The 25715-nt window shown below is 34.1% G+C and overlaps 1 protein-coding gene across 1 annotated transcript; it reads left to right on the top strand.

The window, feature by feature from the left end:
- The first annotated feature begins 210 nt into the window (after positions 1–210).
- Positions 211–15572, top strand: LOC149410206 (uncharacterized). Its single transcript, XM_089648971.1, has 4 exons — positions 211–392; positions 10408–10625; positions 12346–12468; positions 14071–15572. The coding sequence occupies exons 1-4, from the start codon at positions 211–213 to the stop codon at positions 14463–14465; spliced, it is 918 nt and encodes a 305-aa protein (XP_089505097.1). The 3' UTR covers positions 14466–15572.
- Positions 15573–25715: the final 10143 nt, after the last annotated feature.

Below are 25715 nucleotides of genomic sequence, written 5' to 3'. Positions count from 1 at the left end.
TTATATTTAGCTATTTTATCCATGTACATGTTACACTTATATACATATACTGTCAACTTACTATGTAAAAGCCCAATAGGGCGTTAATAAATAAATAATAATAAAAAGGTGGTCTTGGACCGCGAGTATGTTGCCACTGCCATCAGCAGTGGATACCCACACTTGTACGCTGACTACAAGGAGGTGAAATATGTTACCTCACTCCACATCATGCAGACATATCTAGACGCTGCCTTGCTGGCAGACTCTGCTACTAGACTTGGCCAGTTGACTATCAAGAGAGCCCTCCAGGTGACGGGAGAGCATCTGAAGAACACATTGGACAGCCCCAAGCTCTCCCCAGCCGTGAGTGATCTTCTCCTCCTGTCTGCACCCAAAGAAACCAGACAAGTGTTAAAAGATTAACACAATCGAATGTTAGCCAAGGTCAACTTAAAATATCTGCATTTAAAGCAGGACATAGACTTGTAGTTGATACTTTGTTGAAGAATATGTATTATAAATAAAATTGTATTTTTCCATTTAGCCGTGATGAAAAGGAGGAACCTGGCTACATTCATTTGGTGACCACCAAACACGGCTAAAGCCATTTCAAGCAACGCTTTGATTCCGTATGATGTTCTTTCAAGACTTTCACCTGCGAATATCTACCACTTAGTGCGACGCGACTCTTTATATAAATACAATTATTCTCAACACTTTCTCTGTCATATCCTTGTCATAATAGTATGCTTAAAGGCGAATTTGAAAATTAGAAAGTCTTCAAAGGCAATACGTACAAGGGGCTAATAAATAACCTCGATTCTGCATCATCAATGCATAAGTTGAACTGCAAATATTCCTTTTTATTCGGAACATTGGTTTTAATATAATAATTAGAATAATATTATTATAAATAAATCATTGCAAATGCATTCTGCAACTTGCATTTTGCAGAAAATTCCAATCTCCCAGTGGAAAATGGAATCTACGTCAAGATTTTCTAGTCAATCACCGCTCCATGTATCATCGATGTACCTACACCTTGTCAAGTACGTTTTCTTCTAACCTTGGGTGCAAAATGTCTTTTTAAACCGTGTGTGGATCGTCAAATGCGAGAATTAGAAAGAAGATACAGTAAAGTGGTCGAATTCTGCTTATGCAAAGGCTCTTAGAATAAACGGCATAACATTTGAAGATAACTATACTGGTGCATATACTGGTGCTCTCACCCAAACGCCTTGTCACCAGTCACTGGCAGTTATTGTAGTATGTATGGTGCTAAAACTTGCTGTATTTGTATTGTGTTTATGCAAACAATAATGAAACCTAACCAAACGCCTTGTCACTGATAGTTATTATGATAGGTATTTGTATTGTGTATACACAATACAAATACCAAACAATAATGTAACCTAACCAAACGCCTTGTCATTGATAGTTATTATAGTATGTATTGTGCTTAAACTTGCTGTATTTGTATTGTGTATATGCAAACAATAATGTAACCTAACCAAACGCCTTGTCATTGATAGTTATTATAGTATGTATTGTGCTTAAACTTGCTGTATTTGTATTGTGTATATGCAAACAATAATGTAACCTAACCAAACGCCTTGTCATTGATAGTTATTATAGTATGTATTGTGCTTAAACTTGCTGTATTTGTATTGTGTATATGCAAACAATAATGTAACCTAACCAAACGCCTTGTCATTGATAGTTATTATAGTATGTATTGTGCTTAAACTTGCTGTATTTGTATTGTGTATATGCAAACAATAATGTAACCTAATCAAACGCCTTGTCATTGATAGTTATTATAGTATGTATTGTGCTTAAACTTGCTGTATTTGTATATTATATGCTAATAAAAATGTAACCTAAAATAATGTACTGCTCTATAGGAACCTATATTAAACATTAATTTATAAGTTAACCATAGACAAGATGCGAGAAATAATTAACTAAAAAATCTGCCTCAACACATGTTGGCCTAGTGAGGCAGGATATGCACAACTTAAAATATTGTAAATTATGTCATATCCATATAACATTCTTATATACATATTAACTCTTTCTTCTATTAGAAACTGTTCTATTATTATAACATTAGTTTTTCAACGATGTCATTGTTACTAACTTACATATAGGTATTTTGCTTACTAATGATATATTGTATATTCTGTAATTTTTTGATGAAATAAATGAATTTTTTTTTTTTTTCTAAAATAATCGTATCTTAGTTTATGTTATTGTTTTTGGTATAATCATGCAAAAACTATATCGTCACCTAAAGAGACTGGGACACGGTCAAGCGGCTTGATCGCAAGCACGTAGTTTTTTTGTCTATTGTTGTCTATTGTTGTCTATTATTGTCTATGCTTAGCGGCTTGACAGCCCGCATCAAGCCTCTCCGTCAAGCATGGCCACGCCTTCCTGTGATTTCGTGGTGGTCTATGTATATGTACTTCTATGCCTTCCTGTCATTTCGTGGTGGTCTATGTATATGTACTTCTATGCCTTCCTGTCATTTCGTGACTCGCGGCAAAATGGAATCTGTCAAAGACAAAGCGTTCTTGGCTCTTACGTTAGCTTTATGTTTGAATAAAATAATAAAAAGAAACGAATTTGGTGTCAAGAATGGTACAAGTTAAGGTACCGCTTTACCCATGAGCAATTGCAAAGTGTATTACAGGCTACAGCTATTTTTGTATGAATATCTTGTGCGGTATTCATACAAAAAATATGTTTTCTCCATTGAAAATTCAGAAAATTATTTATTCTACAGTTTGATTATTAATGACCTTGAAAACCGCTGTCATAATTATTAAAAAATACTAAAATACTTCCAGAATTTTTAAATTAGATGGATTTCTACAAATTGAACACAAAAACAATAACTAAGTACCTATTTTATAACAATTTTATTCAATTTATATCATTGTTTATGATACGTGATATTTATTTGTCTATTGTCGTTTGTCTATTCCCACAAAAATATAAATTCGCATCAAGCCTCGCCGCAAGCACGTAGAATTGCGCAATGCTTGCAAGCCAGCTTCGGTACACGGTCAAAATGCTTGACACAAAGTGCCATAGACAATAAACTACGTGCTTGCGATCAAGCCGCTTGACCGTGTCCAAGTCCCATTAAAGCAATAGTGGGATATCTTCGAAAAATACACTTTTGAGATAAGTATGCAGTTCGATGTAAAATTCTGAGCTCTACATGATGCATTACTGGGATATTTTGTAAAAAAAAAAATTGCCAGTGTTACAAGTAAAATCTCAGTATTGAAATGTTCGGTCACTCAGAGCAACACTGAGATATTGATGTTGTCCCACTCTTGCTTTCAAAAGGTCGTTTAAAATACTGAAATAAATTTATTGTCTTACTGTAGCTCTATAGTTTTCAACAAGTTGGGTGATCTTGGAAGAGAAACATAAAGAAACTGAAGGTGGATACTGGTCAGGAGTATGTAGCAAAGTCAGGAAAGATACGCAGAGCAAAACAAATTAAGCCTGTACTGTGTACTAATTGTAAATATAAATGTTCTGAATCTGTTTTGGAAGTTGATCGATTAAAATATTTTAATATTTATGATTCCATGAATGCTAGCTAATAGTGGTTATTATTTTGAGAGAGATGGACATAACATACGTATGTGTAAGATTTTTTTATGGCAACCTTAGATATAAGCAATAATACCATAAGCACTGCATTAAAAAAGAAAACAGACAGCTTCCTGCAAAAGGATGATTTAGTTGATGGTGTTATGAATCACATCAACAGCTTTAGTAGAGTGGAATCGCACTATTGTCGTGCAGGATCAGCTCGGATCTCCAAATATCCAAAAGATGTACAATTTGTACAAATAGAAGTGTGTCTCGGTAGGTAATCTCTATGTTACACACCCTACATACAGGAAAATATTCAATACAAATTCAATATATATTTTTTTAAACCAAAAAAGAACCTTTGCGCATTTTGTGTATAATACAACTATAGTACTGCAAATGAGATATTAGAAAAAAATAATAATATTCTGAACACATTCAGAATGTAAAGCTATCTCGACAAGAAAAAGATAAAAACATTACCAAGACCATACTGATGATACTGTAGTTGCCATTTATGACTTTCAAGCTGTTATGTCGTTGCCAAATAGCAATATTTCTATTTTTTTATTAAGAGCAAGTTAAACGTTATAACTTCTGTATTTACAATATCAAACACGACAGGGCCATTGTTACATGCGGCATGAGGGTGTAGCTAAAAGATGCGCAGTTGAAATGTCTACCTGCGTGTACACATTTTTAAAAGACCTTTGACAAGGGAAACGGGAAGTGAACTTTTATTCTGATAACTGCGTGGCACAGAATAAAAACAATTTTATTTATTTTCTATGTACATGCATGCACTATGAACACTTGATATTCAAATCATTACCCATATATACCTAATTGTTGGGCACTCAGAGAACAAAGGAGACTCCATTCATTATTGCATAGACAGAGAAAAAGGTCAGGGTTTTAAAAGAAGGCCTAATATTTATTCCAACGGAGTTAGCGATGATCATAAAGTGTTCCAAGAAGAATGAACCTCGTTATAAGTTAACAGAAATGGAAACAACGGACTTCATTGACTGGAAGAAGGTATGTGAGAAGACTGGAAAAATTCTGGATGTTTATGGACAAAAATAAATGTATTTGGAATAAAGTTAAGATATTACAGATCACTAAAGACGAACCGTCAGTTATCAAATACAAAAGCACCTACACCGAGGATCCATTTAATCAGAGTGTTAATGTGAGAGAGCGACTAAAGAATGTTCGGAATGAGAATAGTATAATTCTAGGACCAGCTTATACAGTTCCACCTACAATTCCACCGAATAAAAATCGTGATTTCTTATTTGTTTGCCAAAGTGGTGTTATACCAAAAAAACCTCATAATTTGTTTTGAATTAATTAATACTGCAAATACAGACTGCGATGTACAAGAAGAAAATAACGATGAAGGTTCATTGTAGGTTTCCAGGGAATCAACACATATTTGTTATATTTTTTTGTTCTTAAAGTTTTCTGTAAAAAAAATTACATACTTTTTATTCTAAAGGTTTTCTGTTTTTTTTTTATACATACCTACTTTTTATTCTTGGTTTTCTGTTAATTTTGTTACATACTTTTATTCTTAAGGTTTTTCTGTTATTTTTGTTACATACATTATATCACGCTTCTCATAAATAAATTTATAAGCACAAATATATATTTTTTTTTTCATTTTTATACCACCTTACTATCGTCAATTGTCGTGTTGACAAACTATAGGAGTGAGTGGGTGTGTACTGTTTAAAATGTATTTATGATTATAAACATCATGGAAAAACATGCAGAAATAAGAATTATTAATTATTTTAAGCAATTATTAATTATTTTAAGCAATTATTAGCCTGAAACAGTCGTCCACATTGAAAAAATCTCGCGAGGAACAATTATTAATTCATTTATCCATCTAAACTCGTAATATTATTACAATGCTACACTGAGATAATTTGAGATGATTACCAAACACTCCACGCAACAGTGAGATATTTCCAGATTTACGTATACTTTGTCAAAATTAGTATGAAAAAATTAATTATTTTTCTATTATTACAATTTTGTGTTGATGTTAAATAATTAACCTCTCTTATACCATATCATTAATCTGCAAGATTAGTTAATTTGATGCTGCTAGAGCTCACGCAAACCTAAAAGTCCTATTATCTCAGAACAGCATTTTTCAAGATATCCCACTGTTGCTTTAAGGTGACGATATTAAGGCGATGCACTACGTCGTGCAATATTTTGAATCGAGCCGCTATCAATAACACACCTTACGTAGATGGCGATAAGGCTTAAATTCCCGCTTCACACCATCCACCTGTTTTGATTTATGCAAGAAAAAAAACAGGGCAAAAAGTGCCTTTTATTTTATTTTGTGGATGTTCAGGCACAAATATTTAAAAAAATTCGATCATTTTATAAATAACTTAATTTTCCACATTATACAATAAAAACATAACCGAAAATAGGTTCGTAAGTAGAATATTTTGAACTTTAAAGCAGTTTTCATAGGCCTACACATTATTTTTTTCTGGGCTTATAAAAAGACTTATCTAAAAAATACTCGATAATTTCAACGGCCAGGATGTATTCTATTCGCAGTATTTAATTAAAGCATCTGAAACATTTCGAGGCGACCAAATTTTCAAACCAAAAACACATGATTTTAAATTACTACGTAGTGCATCGCCTTAATACCAACTGTCTTTAAGTATTTGTTTTACAACATTTTGTAATTCTTTATATAATGTTTATTTATTTATCATTTATAAATATATTTTTTGGTACAAATACTACATCAACAACTAAACTTTATGGAACTTTATTGGTCTAGTCTAGAACATATGAATAATTACTGTTTATGCTAAATGTATAAATGAAAAATAATTTAATAAAAATAAAAAAGATCCCAACATCAATGTTTTCTTCGCTTCTTTTTAGTAAAATTATTTGATCAAACAGTTACAAATCAAACGAATTAAAGGCGCATGACTTCGTTCGATAGCATTGGCATTATAGTTGGAAGTCCATAAGAATGTTTGTCTGTATCAATATAATGAAATAAAAATTAATTTTCACTAGAGTGAACCGTCTGATACTGCTGGCTTTTTATCTCCATGCCTGTAATAGCCACAATTAAGATTTGTAATCCAGGGTCCAAAAATAATCCTTGGGGAATAACCGTTTCTGGGAATTCCACTTGCACTTGTTGTGGTACAACTTGCTAAGTGCTTAGATCGTGGTGTATTGACAGTCCGCGCCATTTGCTTTATTTCTTTGCATCTTTGGCTTGGTGAAGGGAGAGGGTTTATTTATTTCTTTTGGTATACTATTTTATTAACTCTGTTAAAACATGATTAGGTGAGTGGAAATTAATAATAAGTTACATAGGATAATTGTATGTAAGTAATATTTTATAACGAACGCAATAATATTTTACACTTGTCGCAGGAACTCGAAAATAACGTGTTTCAAAGTTTAGTAAAGCGACATTTGCTCAGTATTATATATAATTGCGCAATGTTATAAATATGTAGGCAGGTACTTCAGAAATATTATCGTTTTGTTAATCTTTTTAATATCTAAGGCGATGCACTACGTAGTAATTCAAAATCATGTGTTTTTGGTTTGAAAATTTGGTCGCCTAGAAATGTTTCAGACGCTTTAATTACTATTATACTGCGAGTAGAATACATTTTGGCCTTTGAAATAATCGAGTATTTTTTAGATAAGTCTTTTTATAAGCCCAGAAAAAAATAATCTATAAGGCCTATGAAAACTGCTAGTTCAAAATCTCCTACTTACGAACCCATTTTCGATTATGGTTTTATTGTATAGTGTGAAATTTAAGCCTCATCGCCATCTACGTAAGGTGTTATTGATAGCGGCTCAATTCAAAATATTATACACACATTATTAAAGAAATATCAACAAAAATTATGATTTTTTCGCGATATGAAGTAAGCTGTTAATCTTTGTCCATGTACGATAATTTTTCTATACCCAAAAATATTTCCATAGCCACTTCTGAAAACACTAAATTTCAATGACGTTGCAATATATTTATATCTAGACGGGCAGTAGAAATCTCAAAGTGGCAAGCAAAAAGTACATCAATTGTAGTGCTTTCGATTTCGTAGTTTTAGGACTTAACTGTCACGAGTTAAGATAATATTTATAAGAGACAGTTTTGAACTATAAGTATATAGTTCCCATGAGCACTTAGGCCATAGGCCCATTGTGTTATCTCCCATTTTACCTCACTCCTTCAACAGGAACCCGGTCCCCATGATAAAGTTCACATTGACATTGGATACGAGGCTATGTCTTATGGTTTCTCTTCCCAGGTCTATACATCTATCCTCTCCAATCCCCTTTGGATCTCTTATCTCAACTCCTCCTTGGTTCCCTGAAGGCCCCAGAAGTATTATAGTGAAAATAGGCAATAGAAATAATCACAGTTTATAAATTTGAAATCGCTCTCCTGAACAATTGTTTTTGACTAAAGGCCTGAACAAACCGCCGCGTTCAAAGCACGTCCGCGATTCCGTGCACGGTGGCGATCAGATGTTGTGTATGAACTTGTAGCAACGTGTTCACATCGAAGCGTTCTCAGATTGGCCGCGGCGTCCTGTGCAGCGTCTGGACGCGGCGATCGCTCGCGTCCGCGATCAGTTGCTGCTTGCAGGATCTGCACGCTGCACGCATCTCTGAGTTTGTGGTATTTCTCATGATGTCGGATACAAATACAGAGAGAATGATCAACGAAATTAGCATCTGCCGATGGTTTTTTCATGTTTTCAGCAATTAAATTACAATTACTATCACTTTTGATATAAAATATAATAAACATAATCGATTAGCTATGAATATTCATATTTTTCCGATATTAAATCGCTTATTTTGAGATGTGTATTGACTACACAGCGCCGGAACGCGTGTATTTTTTTAGCACAGTTCTATGTTTATATTTTGTACAAAAGAAGTTGTAATTATTATATATGTGTTCGATTAATTTGTTTTATGTAAGTGTAAACCATTCTTATTTAATTTTGTCCCCATTAATCTGATATTTAAAATATTGAAATCGAAAGAAACTCTTGTAATTAAAATTCATTAAAAAAAATAGTTAATTCTAATATACATAAATTCTAACAAAACTGCATTATGGGATTCATTTTATCCTACCAACCCGTCGAAATTATTTATCTTACCAAACCGTCTTTTAAGTAAATTTACACTTTTCAGGGGCTTTTTCACCATCTTCCCAATAGCTTATCTACCCTAATAACGAATATTATTAAAATAAAAATAAAATACTTGCAGTGCTTAAAAAAATCGGCCAACTTATCCAATATATAGCCACTACATAGGTTCGATTACCGAATTATAAACTCCAACTTAATAAATAAATAAACCGTAAATCGAAAATATTCGTTTAGGGTAGATAAGCTACTATCTTCATCATCTGCAATAGCCGCTAAAAGTAATAATTCTTCTTCAGATTCGTCTCCAAACATGATTATGATTATTTAAATGGTTCCCGCTCCGAGCTATACCTACCACACAACCGAGACGAACGTACAAGTGCCACGGACGCCAGCTGATCGCTAATTGATCGCTAGTTTGGTGTGAACGGTTCTGCACGCACACAGGACGCTGACCGTGAACGCCATCGTGGACGCAAAATGATCGCGGCGGTTTGGCCTTGCCTTTACTCTTTGTGCTTAGCATGATAGAAATATTGTTTCGTGTTGCCGATAAATTTATCTTTGGAAGCCTAAAATCGTTGCAGCTTCTTGTAGGATAGCCATGGACTGTACTATTAATAACACTTTTTTAACATATAATCTGGTAACATTGAATGTTCTTATATACAGGGTTTTCCAATAAGAGGTGTTATTTTGAATAGCTTACTATTTCGGTAGATGTTACTTTTGAAGCTGTCATTTTTTGACATTTGATAAGTAAAAACTACGCCATAAAAATGGAACGATACACGCTTCAACAACGCATTGAAATTATTAAAATTCACTTGAGTGAATCAAATGCAAATCATCTTGAGTGATGAGGCCCATTTCCACCTCGGTGGCTTCGTCAACAAGCAAAATTGTCGCATCTGGGGCTCGGAAAACCCAAGAGTTATTGTTGAAAAGCCTCTCTATCCTCAACTTGTGACTGTTTGGTGCGGTTTATGGTCCGGCGGAGTCATTGGACCTTACTTTTTCGAAAATGAGGCTGGAGCAACAGTTACGGTGAATGGATTGCACTATCGAGAGATGATTAATGATTTTTTTATGGCCGGAATTGGATGGTATTGATCTGGACAACGTCAACAAGACGGCGCTACGTGCCACACAAGCAACGAAACCATTGATCTTTTACGATTGAATATCAAAATAACACCTCTTATTGGAAAACCCGTATTAATACTAGGTTATTGTAGAATAAACGTTGCCACAAACTTAGAATATTGAGTTGACTTTGCATTGTATATCTGTATATCTGCTACAGTACGATATAGACCTCATGCCTCTTTTCTGAATTATTTCCATTATTTTAACTTGTGTTTTATTCCTTAGAAAAATGACACTTGCGCAGTAATTAGATGAGATGTAACAGTGGTGTTGTTGACCAATGTCCTTGTTTTAAGGTCAAATTTTCCCTTTATCCTACAAGAAGTTAACGTTTTAAATGTCTACAAAATAAAACTGCCGTAGATTTTTAAATTTATCGTTACACTAGTCAGCACCACTATTTGAATTGCTTTATAAGCTCGGCTATAGAGGTATTTACATGTTGTGTTTAATTTTTCAGGGGAAAAGAGCTGTTTTATTATGTGGGCATTCTGGTGTTGAGCTTGGCGACTCTGGCCACAGATGTCACTGGAGGGCCCCTGGGGTCAATTACCCACACCGGTCCCAACTGCACTCTCCCGGGGCATTTCAAGTGCACCAACGGGAAGTGCATAAATAAGTTCTTTCACTGCGACGGATACAAGGACTGCTCTGATTATTCCGATGAAGAGAACTGCGGTAATTTCATGATTGGGTCATTTTACATAATATAATTGATTCAATAGAAGTTCGAATAATGATTAATGTACCTACCTACATTCTTTTGAATTTTTTTGTTTAAAGTTTAGAAAACCAACAAAATGTGTTTACTGTTGACATAAGAATAAAAAATAACACAAAAATTGGGCGTGTTTCGTGATCCAAATATTTGCCTAAACGAGGCTTAACTTTCCAGTACAAATACTGTGTTTAACGAAACTTAAATGGGATGGATATCTACTGCGCTGGACTATTAAGCCAAATGAAACATTTGTTTCAAAGGCACGTCTGAAATGAACTAAAAAATGAACTGTGACTCTTTGATTGTATCAATAATACCACTGTGATGTTAAGGTAGGCGACACATTATGTTATATGCATCATGGCTTGGCTTATTTCAGCATATCGCTTGCCATACAAATAGGTCAAGCCACGCAAATATAAAGCGCTTATAGCGTGGTTTGTCACAGCCTTAAATCAAAATAAAGACTTTATGAAAGAAACGCACACATGTTTTTAAAAGTTGAGAAAAATAAATTGAATTGTGCTATTTCTCCTGTCCATTGATAATCTCATCGTTAGATTCGGAAATCAAACAGAACCTCACATTTAAATCTACTGCAATTTCTTTTAAAAACCAATGAACGTGTTACTTGGTATCGATGTCTCTGGAATGCTCCAGAAATGTACGAGACATTTTACGCAACCTAATTCATCGCATAATGTAAATAGGTACCAGCTACCTGCCTACGAGCTACCTACTTACTGCTACGTGTGAGCGAACTACCTACGTCAATACATTGCGAGTTTGACTAGGTACATTTCGCGCATTCGCTAGAAGGTTCTAGCCAATTGCCTAGGCGTACTCCCAGCACGATCGAAGGATCGAGATTGAGCGAGCAACCTCCAATTTACCAGCGGTCTCGCGTAGTTACTACCGCCGTGGGCTTGACTATATAAATAGGCCCGACGCAACAAGCAGTCAGTCAGTCATTAGTCAGCCAACAATTTACCAGTCTCGCGAGTGACAAACTGTGCACAGGACCTTACACCCGGCTCTGCACGGTTCAACCATGGACTCCAACGGGATCATCACAGCGCCCTGGTCCCAGCATCCCTGGCCAGCGCTTCATTCACGCACCTAGACCCCGCGGCATCCTCGCCGGTCTACGCATCTAACGCAAAACCGCTGAACAGGTCCACCGTACCTTCAGCTACCCTGTTCAGCACTGGAGCACCCGGAAGACCCATGGTCTTCACCAGTTCCTGACACGTCCACGAGTACGGTCACCAGCAAGCGACGTCGATTCACTGACCCGCACATTGACCAACACTACACTGCCTGCATCCGGAGTCTTCATCATCGGTCCTGAAGTCATCTCATATACTGCATCCTAACTCAATTAAAACACTGTGACCTTCAAAACCTCTTTCATTGCTTGTCTCCTCACCAAATCCCCAAACTTGGTATTACCATAGTAATGAAAATGTTTGGTTCCATTTTATTAAATTTCTGGACCTTGTTGACGGACTATATTTTAATTAACCCTTGGAAAGACTAGCTCCCGCATCTTAATATCTCCGTAGTGTGCGGACATGGGTACGCCGGCGCTCAACGGATACAAATATTTCGTATCCAATGGGTACTTTTGGCGCTAGAGAAGTTGAAGCATTATAATTGATACGGTTTTAATTGCAGAAGATAAGATTTGCTTGAGCCCATACTGGTTTCGCTGCAACTCTGGGGCCTGCATCAACTCTCTGCACCGGTGTGACGGAGAGCAGGATTGCTCTGACAACTCTGATGAAGATGGCTGCACTGGTAAGCACTGTTAAGTTTTGTTAAGTCTGTAACTGATAAAAAGAATTAATAACTGAATGAAGTGACTCTCGATGGCGTTGACTGGCCGAATAAAATCAGCACCCCTCTCCCGGAAAAGAATGATGAAAAGAAACTATACATGTAAATGCGTTGGGGTGTTAAATGTCATGTATAAATTATTGCCGGGGCTGTTGAGACCCTCTTAGGTTAAGGTGGGCTATGGGAAAGATTGTGCTGTTATTGGAAAAAGGTTCAATTTTTTTTGTTCTGAAATAAAAAGAGTTTGCTAGGAGCAATCATATAATATATATTTAAACCAAAACACATTATGTATTAGTAATCAGCATTTGCAAAAATAATTATCAAACAACAATCATACCTGTGGACCCAAAGTAAAACTGATAATCTAAAAAATCTACGTAGAAAGTACGTGGAACAACTCGGATGGGCAGAAGGCAGGCGCAAGAACTCCACAGCATCCCTTGAAGCTGATTCATTCAAATGCGAGCTCGCTCCTTAAAGCGAGGGTAGCCGACAAAGTGCTGGTAGATTGCACATGTCGAGGCCTTGTCCATCGAGGGGGGCCCACAAATAAGGCATTTGCGTGAACGACTCAGTTTCGGGGCGCATCTGCGTTATTATTAAATAAGTACTCCATCATCTCCAGCGGCAGATGGCTTTCGATTAGCGAGGAAAAGCAAAACTCCCGGTGTCACTCAGCACACTTTAAACTAAAACCGAAAAGAGACACTCATCTTCAAAACTCCTATCATCACGATGGTACGCGGCACAATCATCCTTAACAACAAGGATTGCTCGAAAATTAAAAAAAAATGTCAATAACTTAAATAATGTGACATAATCGAAAAGTCGTCGCTCCCCAAAACGGCGAGAATTCCAGAAGTCACGTCACTGCGGAAACGGTGCCAAAATTCCTGAAAAAATGTTGCCAGTTAAATTCAAGATTGTGAATTTATTAATTCACTGGCCAGACAAAGTCGGGAAAATAATAATTTTCGTGATAAAACACCCTTTTAATTTTTAGAAATTTTATCGCTCACAATATCGAGGTTATCACGGCATTATGATCTTTTTTTTCAGTACAGAAAACTTATTTGATACTTCTTTAAAATTCCAGTTCGCAATAAAGATTTTTTATGGAATATATTTTTTTTAAATTATTTATTCACAGAAAATAATTTTACACAATTTACAGAAAATATAGCAATTATTTCACCTAATTTTATACATAAGATGTACCACCATAACATAGCGAGGCTTGTGTTGAACCATCAACTGCACCAACCAACATCCGCTACTCCTGCAGCTGTACCACTGCAAACATCAAATCATTTTTATGTATGTTGTTTGTTAAATGAAATGTACAATAATTAATCACTCCGATACGATAAGTATGTTATTATAAAGTTCAACTGGTAAGACAATCAAACTGGGAAAAGGACAATGAACAGGCGTACCTGCTTTTTATACCTACGTTCGCGTTGTCAATTATTCGGTAGTCTCCAACCTACGTTCATTACATTATGATCTTAAGTTTTTTTCAGTACAGCAAACTTATTCGATACTTATTCAAAATTCCAGATCACAACGAATATGAACCATTAACTGCAACTTCCGCTACCCCTGCAACTGTACCATTGCAAACATCAAATCCTGAACTTCAAGAGGCCTGGAAACTAATGATGAAGGCATTTAAACACCCAGAAAATGCTTCAGGCCAGAGAACCTTAGAAGATGATGAGTGCGAAATATTCTCCATTTTGCTGGCAAAAAGAATGAGGAAATTGACAGAACGCGAGAGAGATTTGGTTATGTATGGAATAGATTGGATAATCATTAGTTTACACGACTCTAGTCTTCCACAAATCACCGCATATAATGCTTTTCCATCGAATATTTTGAATCAGCGATCACCATTTGATCAAGCTCAGCCATCCAAAGAAATCAAACAAAAACTGTCTAATTTCATTCGATAAAAAAATTTTATGCAATTATGTATTATACATTGTGTAATTTTGTTGTGAATATATTGTTTTGAAAGTGGAAAAAAGGTTTTTGTTATCACAAATTCTATATTTCATAATACACTAGTTTTCTGTAGGCTTTTTTAAGATATACATATAATTCCGTAGTACATTATTTTGAAGTACGTATCTCATAAGGTTTAGCCAGCGTTAGCAATGTAAGAGTCCGAAAATATATGTTTTACTACTAGATTACAAATCATCGACTTTTCTCTACTTTATACAAATATAATATGCATGTTTTATGTACAGAAACCTTCCGGGAGAAATTCTCTAAACGAAAGTGAAAACCCTATTAAAATCCGTTGTGTAGTTTTGAAGAACTAAGCACACAAACAGACATACGTGGATTTAGAGATTGTAGGTGTTTGATTTGAATGACAAAATTATACTGGGTAAACGTAACGCACGTTATAATATAGGGTTTTCCAATAAGAGGTGTTATGTGTATTTTGGATGGTATTGATCTGGACAACGTTTACTTTCAACAAGACGGCGCTACGTGCCACACAAGCAACGAAACCATTGATCTTTTACAGGAAATGTTTCCGGACCGTGTTATCTCTCGGAGAGGTGATCACAATTGGCCACCGAGATCTTGTGATTTAACACCTTGCGACTTCTTCCTTTGGGGCCACGTGAAAGAAAAGATCTACGCCAACAGCCCAGCGTCGATTCAAGACCTCAAAGATGGAATTCGTGAGGCTATCGAGGACATAAGGCAGCCACTTAGCGATTTGGTTATGAAAAATTTCATGAAAAGGATATGGTCCTGTAGGCGTGGTCGTGGTGGTCATTTGACTGATGTTATTTTTCACTATTAACGGCATATCTTCCTCTTTATAACGAAATAAATATTCGATCATTTATATTAAAAAATGGCATTTTTCTTTGAATATCAAAATAACACCTCTTATTGGAAAACCCTATATATGAATCACCGGTACAATTTTGTATTTGTATGCGTAAAAAAATAATTCATCTTAATATTTTAAAGTGTAAAAATTTTATTTTCATAAAATAATTAAATTAACGCCATCTATGAATGCGTAGATTATGACTAACATTACATTCAGTTCTTATATTAACATTGGTATTCTACTTTATTTTGTTTGTGAGTTTGTATGTGATTTAATAAATAAACATAATTATTATGAGCTATGCAAATATGTTTTTATGGCTGTATTTAATTTAAAAATAAATAAATGGCTTTCACTAATTAAAAATTTTTCATTGTTGGTATAAATTTATGATCGAAATTACCTCAAGTGTTTTTTTTCCTTATGTGAATAACTCACGAGAGTCCCAACTGCTCCTGATCATTTGTAGCCAGTGGGACTAAAGCACCCTCAATCAGGGTATGTCGCGAGGAGGGGATGGAGATGGGGAAGAAGAGGGTGGGGAAGGATCTGGCTAGTCAAACACAGATAAAACCATTTCATACAAATTTTTGGAGGCGGGAATGGGTACCACCCCCCCAGGAACCATTTCTTGGATACAAACACCGCTGCCATAGGTCACCCCAAGTGATTTGCTACGTTTGGTGACTTAGCGGGGGTGCCCAGGTGAGGTGTGTTCAGGTCTACATCTGGCGGCAGATGCTGCGTGCTGGTTCGGAGACTCTTTGACATCTCTCGACCCAATGTCTGCCACTCCTGGACACACCAACCCCTATATTCCTACCACCCCTTATTCATTTTCCTTTCAGAACTTTCGTGTATTAAAATATATTTAAAAAGACCCAACACACGGCATACGCCCTGGCATATTTTCCTAACTGTGCTCTTTGACCAGTGTGATTCTGAGAGTGTCTACCACTATGATAAAGCAATATTATTAAAATTCAGAAATATTACATTCAAATTCATTAAAAAATTAATTTGTTTGTAAGTCATGGTATTTACTGCGCTGCTAGAGGTTGTCATGTCACCCTGTCAGTTAATAAATAAAGTTAGTTTATACATAAAGTTAGTTAATAAATAAAGGCAGTTAATAAATAAAGTTAATTAATAAATAAAGTTAGTTAATAAATAAATTAAAAACTCATAATTTTGAACGAATCATATATTTTGATTTTGTACATCCTTCCCCAACGCCAATATATCTAAGATTTGTTTACATTTTAATGAACAATATTAATGGATATAATTATGTATTAATGAACAGGGGAATTGAGAAATACAACTTAATTACATATACATACTATTTTATAATTCTAATACGTAATCGTCATTTTCAATTACGTGACAAATATAATAGTGATTTATTTTTGGGGTATTGTGCCGAAATTTCGCTTTCTCTTTCTCTGATATACATCAGCCCTGTGTTGATGAACAATGTAAAACTGTCCGATACGTTAGAAGGAAGTAGGTAGTGCAACATGGCATAATACCCCAAAAATAAATCACGCTAATACCTTTGACCGTGAAAATTTCAATTCATCTTGTGTATTAAATATAATTATTTGATTAATTCCGTAAAATGTTTTGAATTTATCAGAAATATTAATAAATTTGCTACTGAAAAAAACATAGTTTATCTACTGTATATTTTATAATATCTTTTTTGGTTTAACTGAGGATTGTACCTTCCTTCCCAGGGACTGGAGTTAACCACGCTAACAACCTCGCCAAATACCGATCGGGTAGGACCGACATTAATTTGGTATGTTAACTGCCGGGTGACCGGGTATCTTATCAAAATGACAGTTCAACACACCTACAAAAAGTGATATAAAGTGATGAAACAAAAACTAGGTTAACCTTTCCCTTACTGTGCTAAAAAAAATACACGCGTTACGGTGCTGTGTAGTCAATACACATCTCAAAATAAGCGATTTAATATTGGAAAAATATGAATATTTATGGCTAATCGATTATGTTTATTATATTTTACATCAAAGGTGATAATAATTGTAATTTAATTGCTGAAAACATGAAAAAACTATCGGCAGATGCTAAAGAAACGTGCGAGGGGTCCACATCTAACGACGGTTCGCGCCCAACTGGCTAGCGGCGCGGCTAGCACAAACGCAGCTGTGCGGTCGTAGGTATCGATGGTCTAAATCAAGGCTGCCCAACCTTTTTAACAGTTGGGCGAAATTGACGATTTTGAATCACTGGCGGGCCACTGAATACCTGACGGTTCCTATTTCCATGGGGGGGGGTTGTTAGAAAATTTCTATAAAAAATAATTCCCCACAAAAAAAATTCAAAATGAGTGCTCCGCACAAAATATTTTAAAATCCATGGGGGGGGGGATTGTTACGGAACTTCGCTGAGAAAAAATTCCGCGCACCCAAAAACATCATGTGATTCCCTACAACAATTTTTCGAATTCCATGGGGGGGGGGTGGCTACAAGATTCCATTTCGGACGCAAAAAATATTATATCAAAAACCGGTGTATTTTTGTTTAAAAAGTAAGTTCAACAGGTTAGATTTTTTCGTCGCTGATTCTCGTTCTGAGTAGCCTAAATAGCGATAAATCGCCTTCGTTGGCAACACTCGTGACTGCGCGCAAGCTGCATTGTTTGTTTTACCGCGGACCCGCGACACTTTTTCAAATTAGCGGATTGGCGGGTTTTTTGAAAATTGTTCACGCGGGCCACTTATAATTCGTTCGCGGGCCACATTGTGGCCGGCGGGCCTGGGGTTGGGCAGCCTTGGTCTAAATCAAAAACTACAACTGCAGAAGTGTAGATGTCTCATGTTCCCGCGTAGCGAATTAAAGCGGGACGTCAATAGCGTGTCATTTCCTCGCACACTCTTCGCGTATTTAGTATCACACGGTTGATTCTATTGGTGTATTTGTTCCCGATTTTTAACAAAAAACCCTGATTTTTAATTTAATTTGAAAACTATGTAATATATTATTTTTTAATTCAGTGCATAAATGTATAACGGAGGAATACCTTAAATCTGAACCCAGAATTTATTATATTTATAGAGTTATTAAAGTTATTAGAAGCAATGTGTAGTAAATACATACCACAGATGAGGAAAGGTTAAATAGGTTACAAAGCTAACTATTTAACCTAGTTTTTGTTTCATAACTTTTAATGACTATATCACTTTTTAAAGGTGTGTTTTATTGTCATTTTGATGAAATATCATGCCGTAATGTCAATAAATTTTTTTAATGTTCAAATCATAACTCCAAAAAAATTCCTACACAATGTTGTTATACTTATGTAAAAACAATAATTTATAGAAGTTAACTTAATTTACAAAACAAAAGGTTTTCCAAACATTATTTTTAGGTTTTGTTTTTTCATCATCACTAACAAAATACAATGCATTTTTTATAATTCAATATCACAAACTAAACTGAAGAAAATATTATATACACCGTGTAACTTTGGGGGTAAAACTTATGTAGAAAATAGATATTTTTGTCACTTTTGTCCAAATAAATAACTTATTTTTGTGAGGTTTACAAAGCATTCTTATATACACTCCTTTATAATTAATATTTATTCCCGCTCGGTTGGCTGTTCTATTTAAGATTTTAAATGTGAGGGAGGCCATTTTGTTATCGGAACACGTGCATTACTCGCAAAAGTAAAGCCACCATTACACAGAACAATTATTATTCTTTTGTAATTAGTTTAAAAAACTTTAATAGGATTTTTTAACCCCTCGTTAAAGTTTCGCAGTATGAGCGTGGAACACGGTGTATAAAATTCAACAAGAAATCAAAAAGAATTTTAAATGTTATCATTTCCATACTTTTCTATTATTATTATAACAAATTTAATTTCGTCTGACAAAAAATAAATTTCGCTACTTTGCTTTTTTTCAAATATATTTTTTTCATATAATTATTTACAACAAAAATACACTATTTTAATGAAAAGATCTTCGCTACATGTTTTCTGTCTACAGAATTAATATATTTATGTTTATCAGGGAGATAAGTATTTTTATTGTCTAAAATGTAAAATTATTTTGTGATTTCACAAAAGTTTACATGTTTCTAAAATAGTTTTTATTTAAGAACTATGAAAATTTCGAAAATTTGATCTTTCAATACCTTGTTCCTCTTTTTTTAGGTAGTGGTGTTTCACAGTAATTATAATGTAGAGTTGTCATCAATTGGCCAATCAGTGCTATCATTTTTTTTTAACATTTCTAAAGGTCCCTGTTAAAACGCATCGATTCTGGGTTCATTTAATATTTTTATCAAACTGTGTTCAGGTGACAAGCATAAACAACATGGAATCAACGTTCAACGAGGACCTTTCAAATATCAACAAACAAAATGGTGTTGATTGGTCATTTGATGACAATGTTACATTTGAATTTTTGTGAAACACTCCAACCTTAATTTGTATCAATTCAATAAGCGTTTTACGCTTGTAAACAATTTAATTTAATAAATTACATATGGTTTCATTTAACATTTTTCTTATTTCTTATGTCATAGATAATTTTTTACAACGATTGTTTCTTACCCAAAAACATTGGAATATATTCTATATCGTCAAGAACACAATCAAATGCTCCAATCAAGCGGGTTTCTGGAAACCTGTTAAATTAACATTTTTAATTTCCGGAAACCAGTTGCTGAAGGTTTTCATAATAAAAAATACCTACTGACACTTAAAAATTATACAGAATTATTTTGAAAAGTTTAAACTGATTCCTTAAAAATAATATATAATATGATATACTAAGTACTATCTAACCCTAACCTAAATTAACCTCAACATTTTCCTCCAGGACCTCAACATTCCAAACTCGTTCAGGATGATGGTTCTATGATAACTCAACACAATGACAATTCAACACACCTTTAAAAAGCTATATAAAGTCATTTACAGCGATTAAAAAAAAACTAAACTCTAAACCGAACCCGTTTAACCTACTTTTAGTTTCATCACTTTTCATGACTTTATATCACTTTTCATGACTTTATATCACTTTTCGAAGGTGTGTTGAACTTCTTTTTTTTACATTAAACCCACACAGGAAATGAGGGAAATTATTTTCCTCGGGGTCCATGTCATCTTTTAGGATGCTGTGTAGAGGGTCTTTTTTAAGGAAAGGAAGGAGAAGAAGTTCTCGAGAGGTAAAAGGTATGAGGGTTGGGTAGGAATAGGTATATAATCTTTGTCAGTAATAGTCATCAGACGGGCCACAAAATTCGCATGACCCGCTCCCAACTAGCAAATAAAATATAAGTTAGCCGTCAAAAGGGCTAAATAAAGTGTATGAAATCAAATGGGGCTATAATAATTTGTAGGTATATGTTCCTTTCCATCAAAGTTCAAGAATATACACGGTGTCCGGAAACTCGTAGTACAAGCGGGAAACTGGAGAATCTACACCACATGGGGAACCCAAAAAAACATAAAGTTTTTTGATTTGAGCATTTTCAAAAAAAAAAAAAACCAAAAAAAAATATTTTTCGGCTATTTTAGGGTTAAAGTTTTTTCTGGTGTTTAGGGTTGAATAACAGATGTTTTAACCCTGCAGAGCAGAAATATTTTATGATTACACCGGGTTAAATGAAGGGTGATTTCAAAATAATGCTTCAAATCCGAGTTTCTTCATTTGTTTTACTTTCAAATAGTTTTAATTAGTTGGGTACTTTGATCTTCAGTAATAATTTATAAGAAATTGATTAAAAAAACAAAAAAAACAAAAAAATCAACTTCAAACTCGATTTACTCGATAACGAAAGCTCAAATAAAAAAAAAATATACTACAAAATCGACTCCAAATGTGATGTAGATTCACCAGTTTCCCGCTTGTACTACGAGTTTCCGGACACCCTGTATAACTTACTTACCATCTGGGAGTCGCTCACTTGCATTAGTATTATTATTTCTAGTAGAAACAAATAATTGTTTTCACCTGTTTTTGGAAGAGATTACAATAAATATAAGATTATCTACATTTTGCAGTACAAATAATAATAACCTACAATTATTATAAAGTAATGAACACTTTCTGCTTGCACTGATGAGAATTAAAAAATTTTAAGGTAAAATTTTATATTTATAATATGACCTTATTCAAACTTTTAAAATCCAGATAGGTGATAAAGTACCTACCTATAATATATTTTACCAGTTGATTATACATATTAATTTTATATTAGAAACATATAAGATTTTATGATTCTGTAGAAATATTACACATTTTAAATCTAATCTTTGCAAGTCACGTTACAGCCCGTAATAACTAGATATTTTTGTAATTAACTAATTTTAAGTTACCATAGTTATGGTCATGTAGGAGTCACTTGCTCTACTAATGCTGATTTTACAGATGTACATGGTTAGGTTTGTGTAGCAAAAATTTTTCAATGTCTACCAACACCCCCATACCTGATGGCGCAATATCTTTGCATGATGATATCATGTTTCACCCAGCATGCCGAGACTTCTTCGGTTAACTCTCAATCCAGCTGTCATGAAAAATGCTCATTTTGTAGCGGACCCCACTAAGAAACAGCTTGGATTTTAAATGTCTTGTAAACTCTGGTCCTTCGTCAACAGGATAAAGTGATAAGGTGCCTCCATCATGTACAGGTGGTGCCTTAAAGAGTCAGCGATGTGTAAATGCATAAATGGCCGTCCCTGTGCGGGCGTTATTGGAGCGGTCTGCTCCCGGCACCGACTTGCCAAGGTGTCAAGAAGCAAGGAGCCAAGGCGCAGATAATACCTAACACCTAATACAGCACCCTTGAGGTTTTTACTACGATCAGGTGCCATTTGGCTCAGGAATGCGTACGTAACAAATGGTCAATGAATGCCTGCTTCATTCATGCAATCCGCACAGGAATTGATGAGGTCCACATAAATAAACCACTCACTACACAGGACAACACCTTAGACCTACACTGACTCGCAAATCTAGATGTTCCTCTCTAACTCACGAAAAATAAAGAAATTGTCTAATTCACTATAGATATTTCCAATTGAATAAATTTTAACCCACAAACCTAACCGCATAAATACCTCACATTAAATCAGCAAGTCTGTAGTGCCAAAGTCCCGTCTTAATGGGAAGAAGGCTAAGATAACTCGGAACTTGAATACCATGTTGTGGAACCAGGAGACATCGCCAAACATCCAATAAAACCCTGTTGAACTTTGCTAAAGGGACTGGGCTACGTAAAGGGCCTATAAAGTACTAAGGGTGCAATGCGGGCTGTCTGTATCAACCATAATAATAAAAATGAACCAATATGTAATAATAAAAATAAAAAAAGAAACAATAATTTTTAAAATGTTTAATAAATGGCAAAAACATAAATGCAACAAAAGAAATAGATTCCAAACATGCAATAAAAATCAATAATATCAAACATAACATTTCTTTTGTACAAATCATTGAGAAACAATTTTAAAAACATATATAATATATAAATAACACAAAAACCTTTTACCAGTAGTCACAGAAAAGGTATTGGGAAAGTTTATGATAATTTAACGCAACTTATAAGTCATCAACTAGAAATTTGGAAATTGGCCCTTATGCAGAAAAACAGCGTTATGTGAAAAAGCTAGTTCTGAGATATGGCTGTAAAACATTTAATTTGACTGTGTGACCTATACAGATTCAAAGTCAAATAAATTTGTATGTAAAAATATATTTCAAATAATAGAAAACATGTTTTATGTACATGTTTTAATCGATTCATTCATAAGTTTTGAATACAATGGAAATAAAAGAAAGAAGAAAGAAAAAAATGCCATCTTTCCATAGACAATCAAAATTTTCCATAAAATTTGAAAATTTAATATCCCAGATACTATGTTACAATATATTGACAAATAACGCAAGCAAAATAAAACTATACCACCGCGACAAATATGACAAGCGCCGATCGCACAAACTGGCTTCAATTAAGTAATGGCTAACTTGTTTCAGAGCACGTTACTGGCTGTCACCAAAGACTTGTACTGACATCTGTGGTTGAGATTTTTGCTGTTGGAAGTATGGCGCGTATTTTGAATGGATCTGCACAAAAACGGTTTTCCGAATAAGGGCTCTAATATAAACAATGTTTGCAATTATATTTTCTTTATATTGAAATGTTTTCCATTTTTAAAGCGAAGTAGTTTTTTGAAACGTTAGTTATTTTGTAGGGAAAACAGACGATTATAGGAAACAATAGGGAAAAGAATTTTTTTTTAAATTGGTTGATTATAAATAACCACAATGATAAAAGGGGATTGCGTACTGGAAGTATATAAAAAATTGTTTAGGAATAATGCTTAGCATAAAGGAAATAATATAGTTTTTGGAACATGGCTAAATGCGAGAATAACAAGCAAAAAATAGTATAATTATTGTAGAAATATAAAAAAATATTATAAAAATGAGAGTTTTGGCAAGTTTGTGTTTTTAAAAATAATTAATCTATTTGCAAAAGAATTGTGGTGAGAGTATACAGCAATTAAAATAAAATAAAAGTTTTAAAATCACATTGAAGAAAGTTGTGAGATTCAAATATAATTTACAGTAATCCTTCATTATTTGCGTAAATATTTATTTCATTGTAGTAAATTTGTACATCAGCGTCGCAATCGTTTATTTGAATCTGCGTTTGATATATGAGTTTTTTTTAAACTAAAAAGGTTCTCAAAATTTTTGGAACATAACTTTCGGGATGATAAAAATTGACTATATATTAATTAATTTCACCTTGCACCGGTGGTTCCTTCCGTGTTTTTGTGAAGATTATATTTCAAATCCCAATTCGTTCAGCCCCAAAAGATACCAGATTTGGGGATGAGATGGTCCCGCTGACTTTTGGAAATAGGGACGAGCGCAAAAGGAAAATTAAAACAAAAAATTCAAAAACATTCAAGCAGCTTTTTAGGCTTCTGCGGCCGACAAAGTTCAGGAAACGCTGGATTTGAATGCATTTTGTACGGAAAGAAACCAAACTTTTTATTTTCAGAAATTTTTAAAGTGTTGAAGTGAGGCACGGTAGAAAAAAGGTTGAGGCACACTATGGCGCCCTGCCTTTGTCTCTACCTACACATCACACGCACAACTTTCATTGCATAGCCGCTTTGATAATGCTTGCAGTTTAGTCACGCTTCCATGTCATATCTCTGTGTGTTTCTATTATCTATGTAGGAACCTAACCTCTCCTCCCCCCCCACGAATATTGAAGGATTACTGTTCTTTAATACATGCTTTCGTACGGACAGCTATGAAGTAATTATAATATAATTCATATTAATTAGGTACTTCAAGAATAATTGAATACACAAACTTCAGATCATAGAGTAACAACACTCCTGCCTATACCATAAAGCATTTTGAAAGAGATAAATGTTAAAACTTTACTGAAAAAATATGTACAAATGATTAATCAGTCTTATTTAAAAAGGAGAAAATTGTATTAATTTAGGATAAATTTTAATACTAATCGATAGGAAAAGAAATTCGTAAAAGTTTTGCCTTAATTTATAAGAAATTGTTTCAATCTTTAATTAAATAAAGCATTACTGACATCTGTTAATACTTAAGTGAAGCACTGTAATAAATGTAATTAAATTATTTAACTAAATTTGAATGAACTTGAGATTAACAATAGAATTTCAGTGTACTATTTTAATAAATTAAAATTAACTTTAATAATGGTAGGTTTAGCTGCAAACTTAATTATTAACATACAAAAAAAAACTGCTTAGCAATAGTATTATTTTATAAATGAAAACAGATTATCTATTTACTTAGTAAGAACTATATTTATATTTTAATAATATATTTGATATTTTTAGCTAACTTGTTTTTATAATACTGTTAAAGGAAGAGATAGGAAAACTAATTTGGGATGCTTCACAGAAATTTAAATGTAAAATTGTCATCAAATAGTCAATCAGTGACATTTTGTTTTTTCTTTACATTTGAAAGGTTCACGTTAAATTAAACATCGAGTTTGTGTTTCAGTTTTTGAACAAACTGTGATCAGCAGAAAAGCACAAATGTTACGCTGTTACGCTCGTCAGCTGATTTGATAGAAAACTGAACAGCACCTTTCAAATGGCGCTGATTGGTAATTTGAGGACAATGTTACATTTGAATTTCTGTGAAACAACCCAACCTCAGCATTGTTAATAATATTATTATACGTATTGAAAATACAAACTTTAGAAATATAATTTAGGTTGAATTATATTCTATTAACAGTTATTTTTTTTATACTCAAACGAAATATCAAACAGACAACA

Source organism: Hesperophylax consimilis, chromosome 28, assembly GCF_061612785.1.
Source record: "Hesperophylax consimilis isolate HC1 chromosome 28, BYU_Hcon_1.0, whole genome shotgun sequence".
NCBI lineage: Eukaryota > Metazoa > Arthropoda > Insecta > Trichoptera > Limnephilidae > Hesperophylax > Hesperophylax consimilis.
Note: the sequence above shows the minus strand (reverse complement) of the source record. Positions and strands in the feature narration are given on the sequence as shown.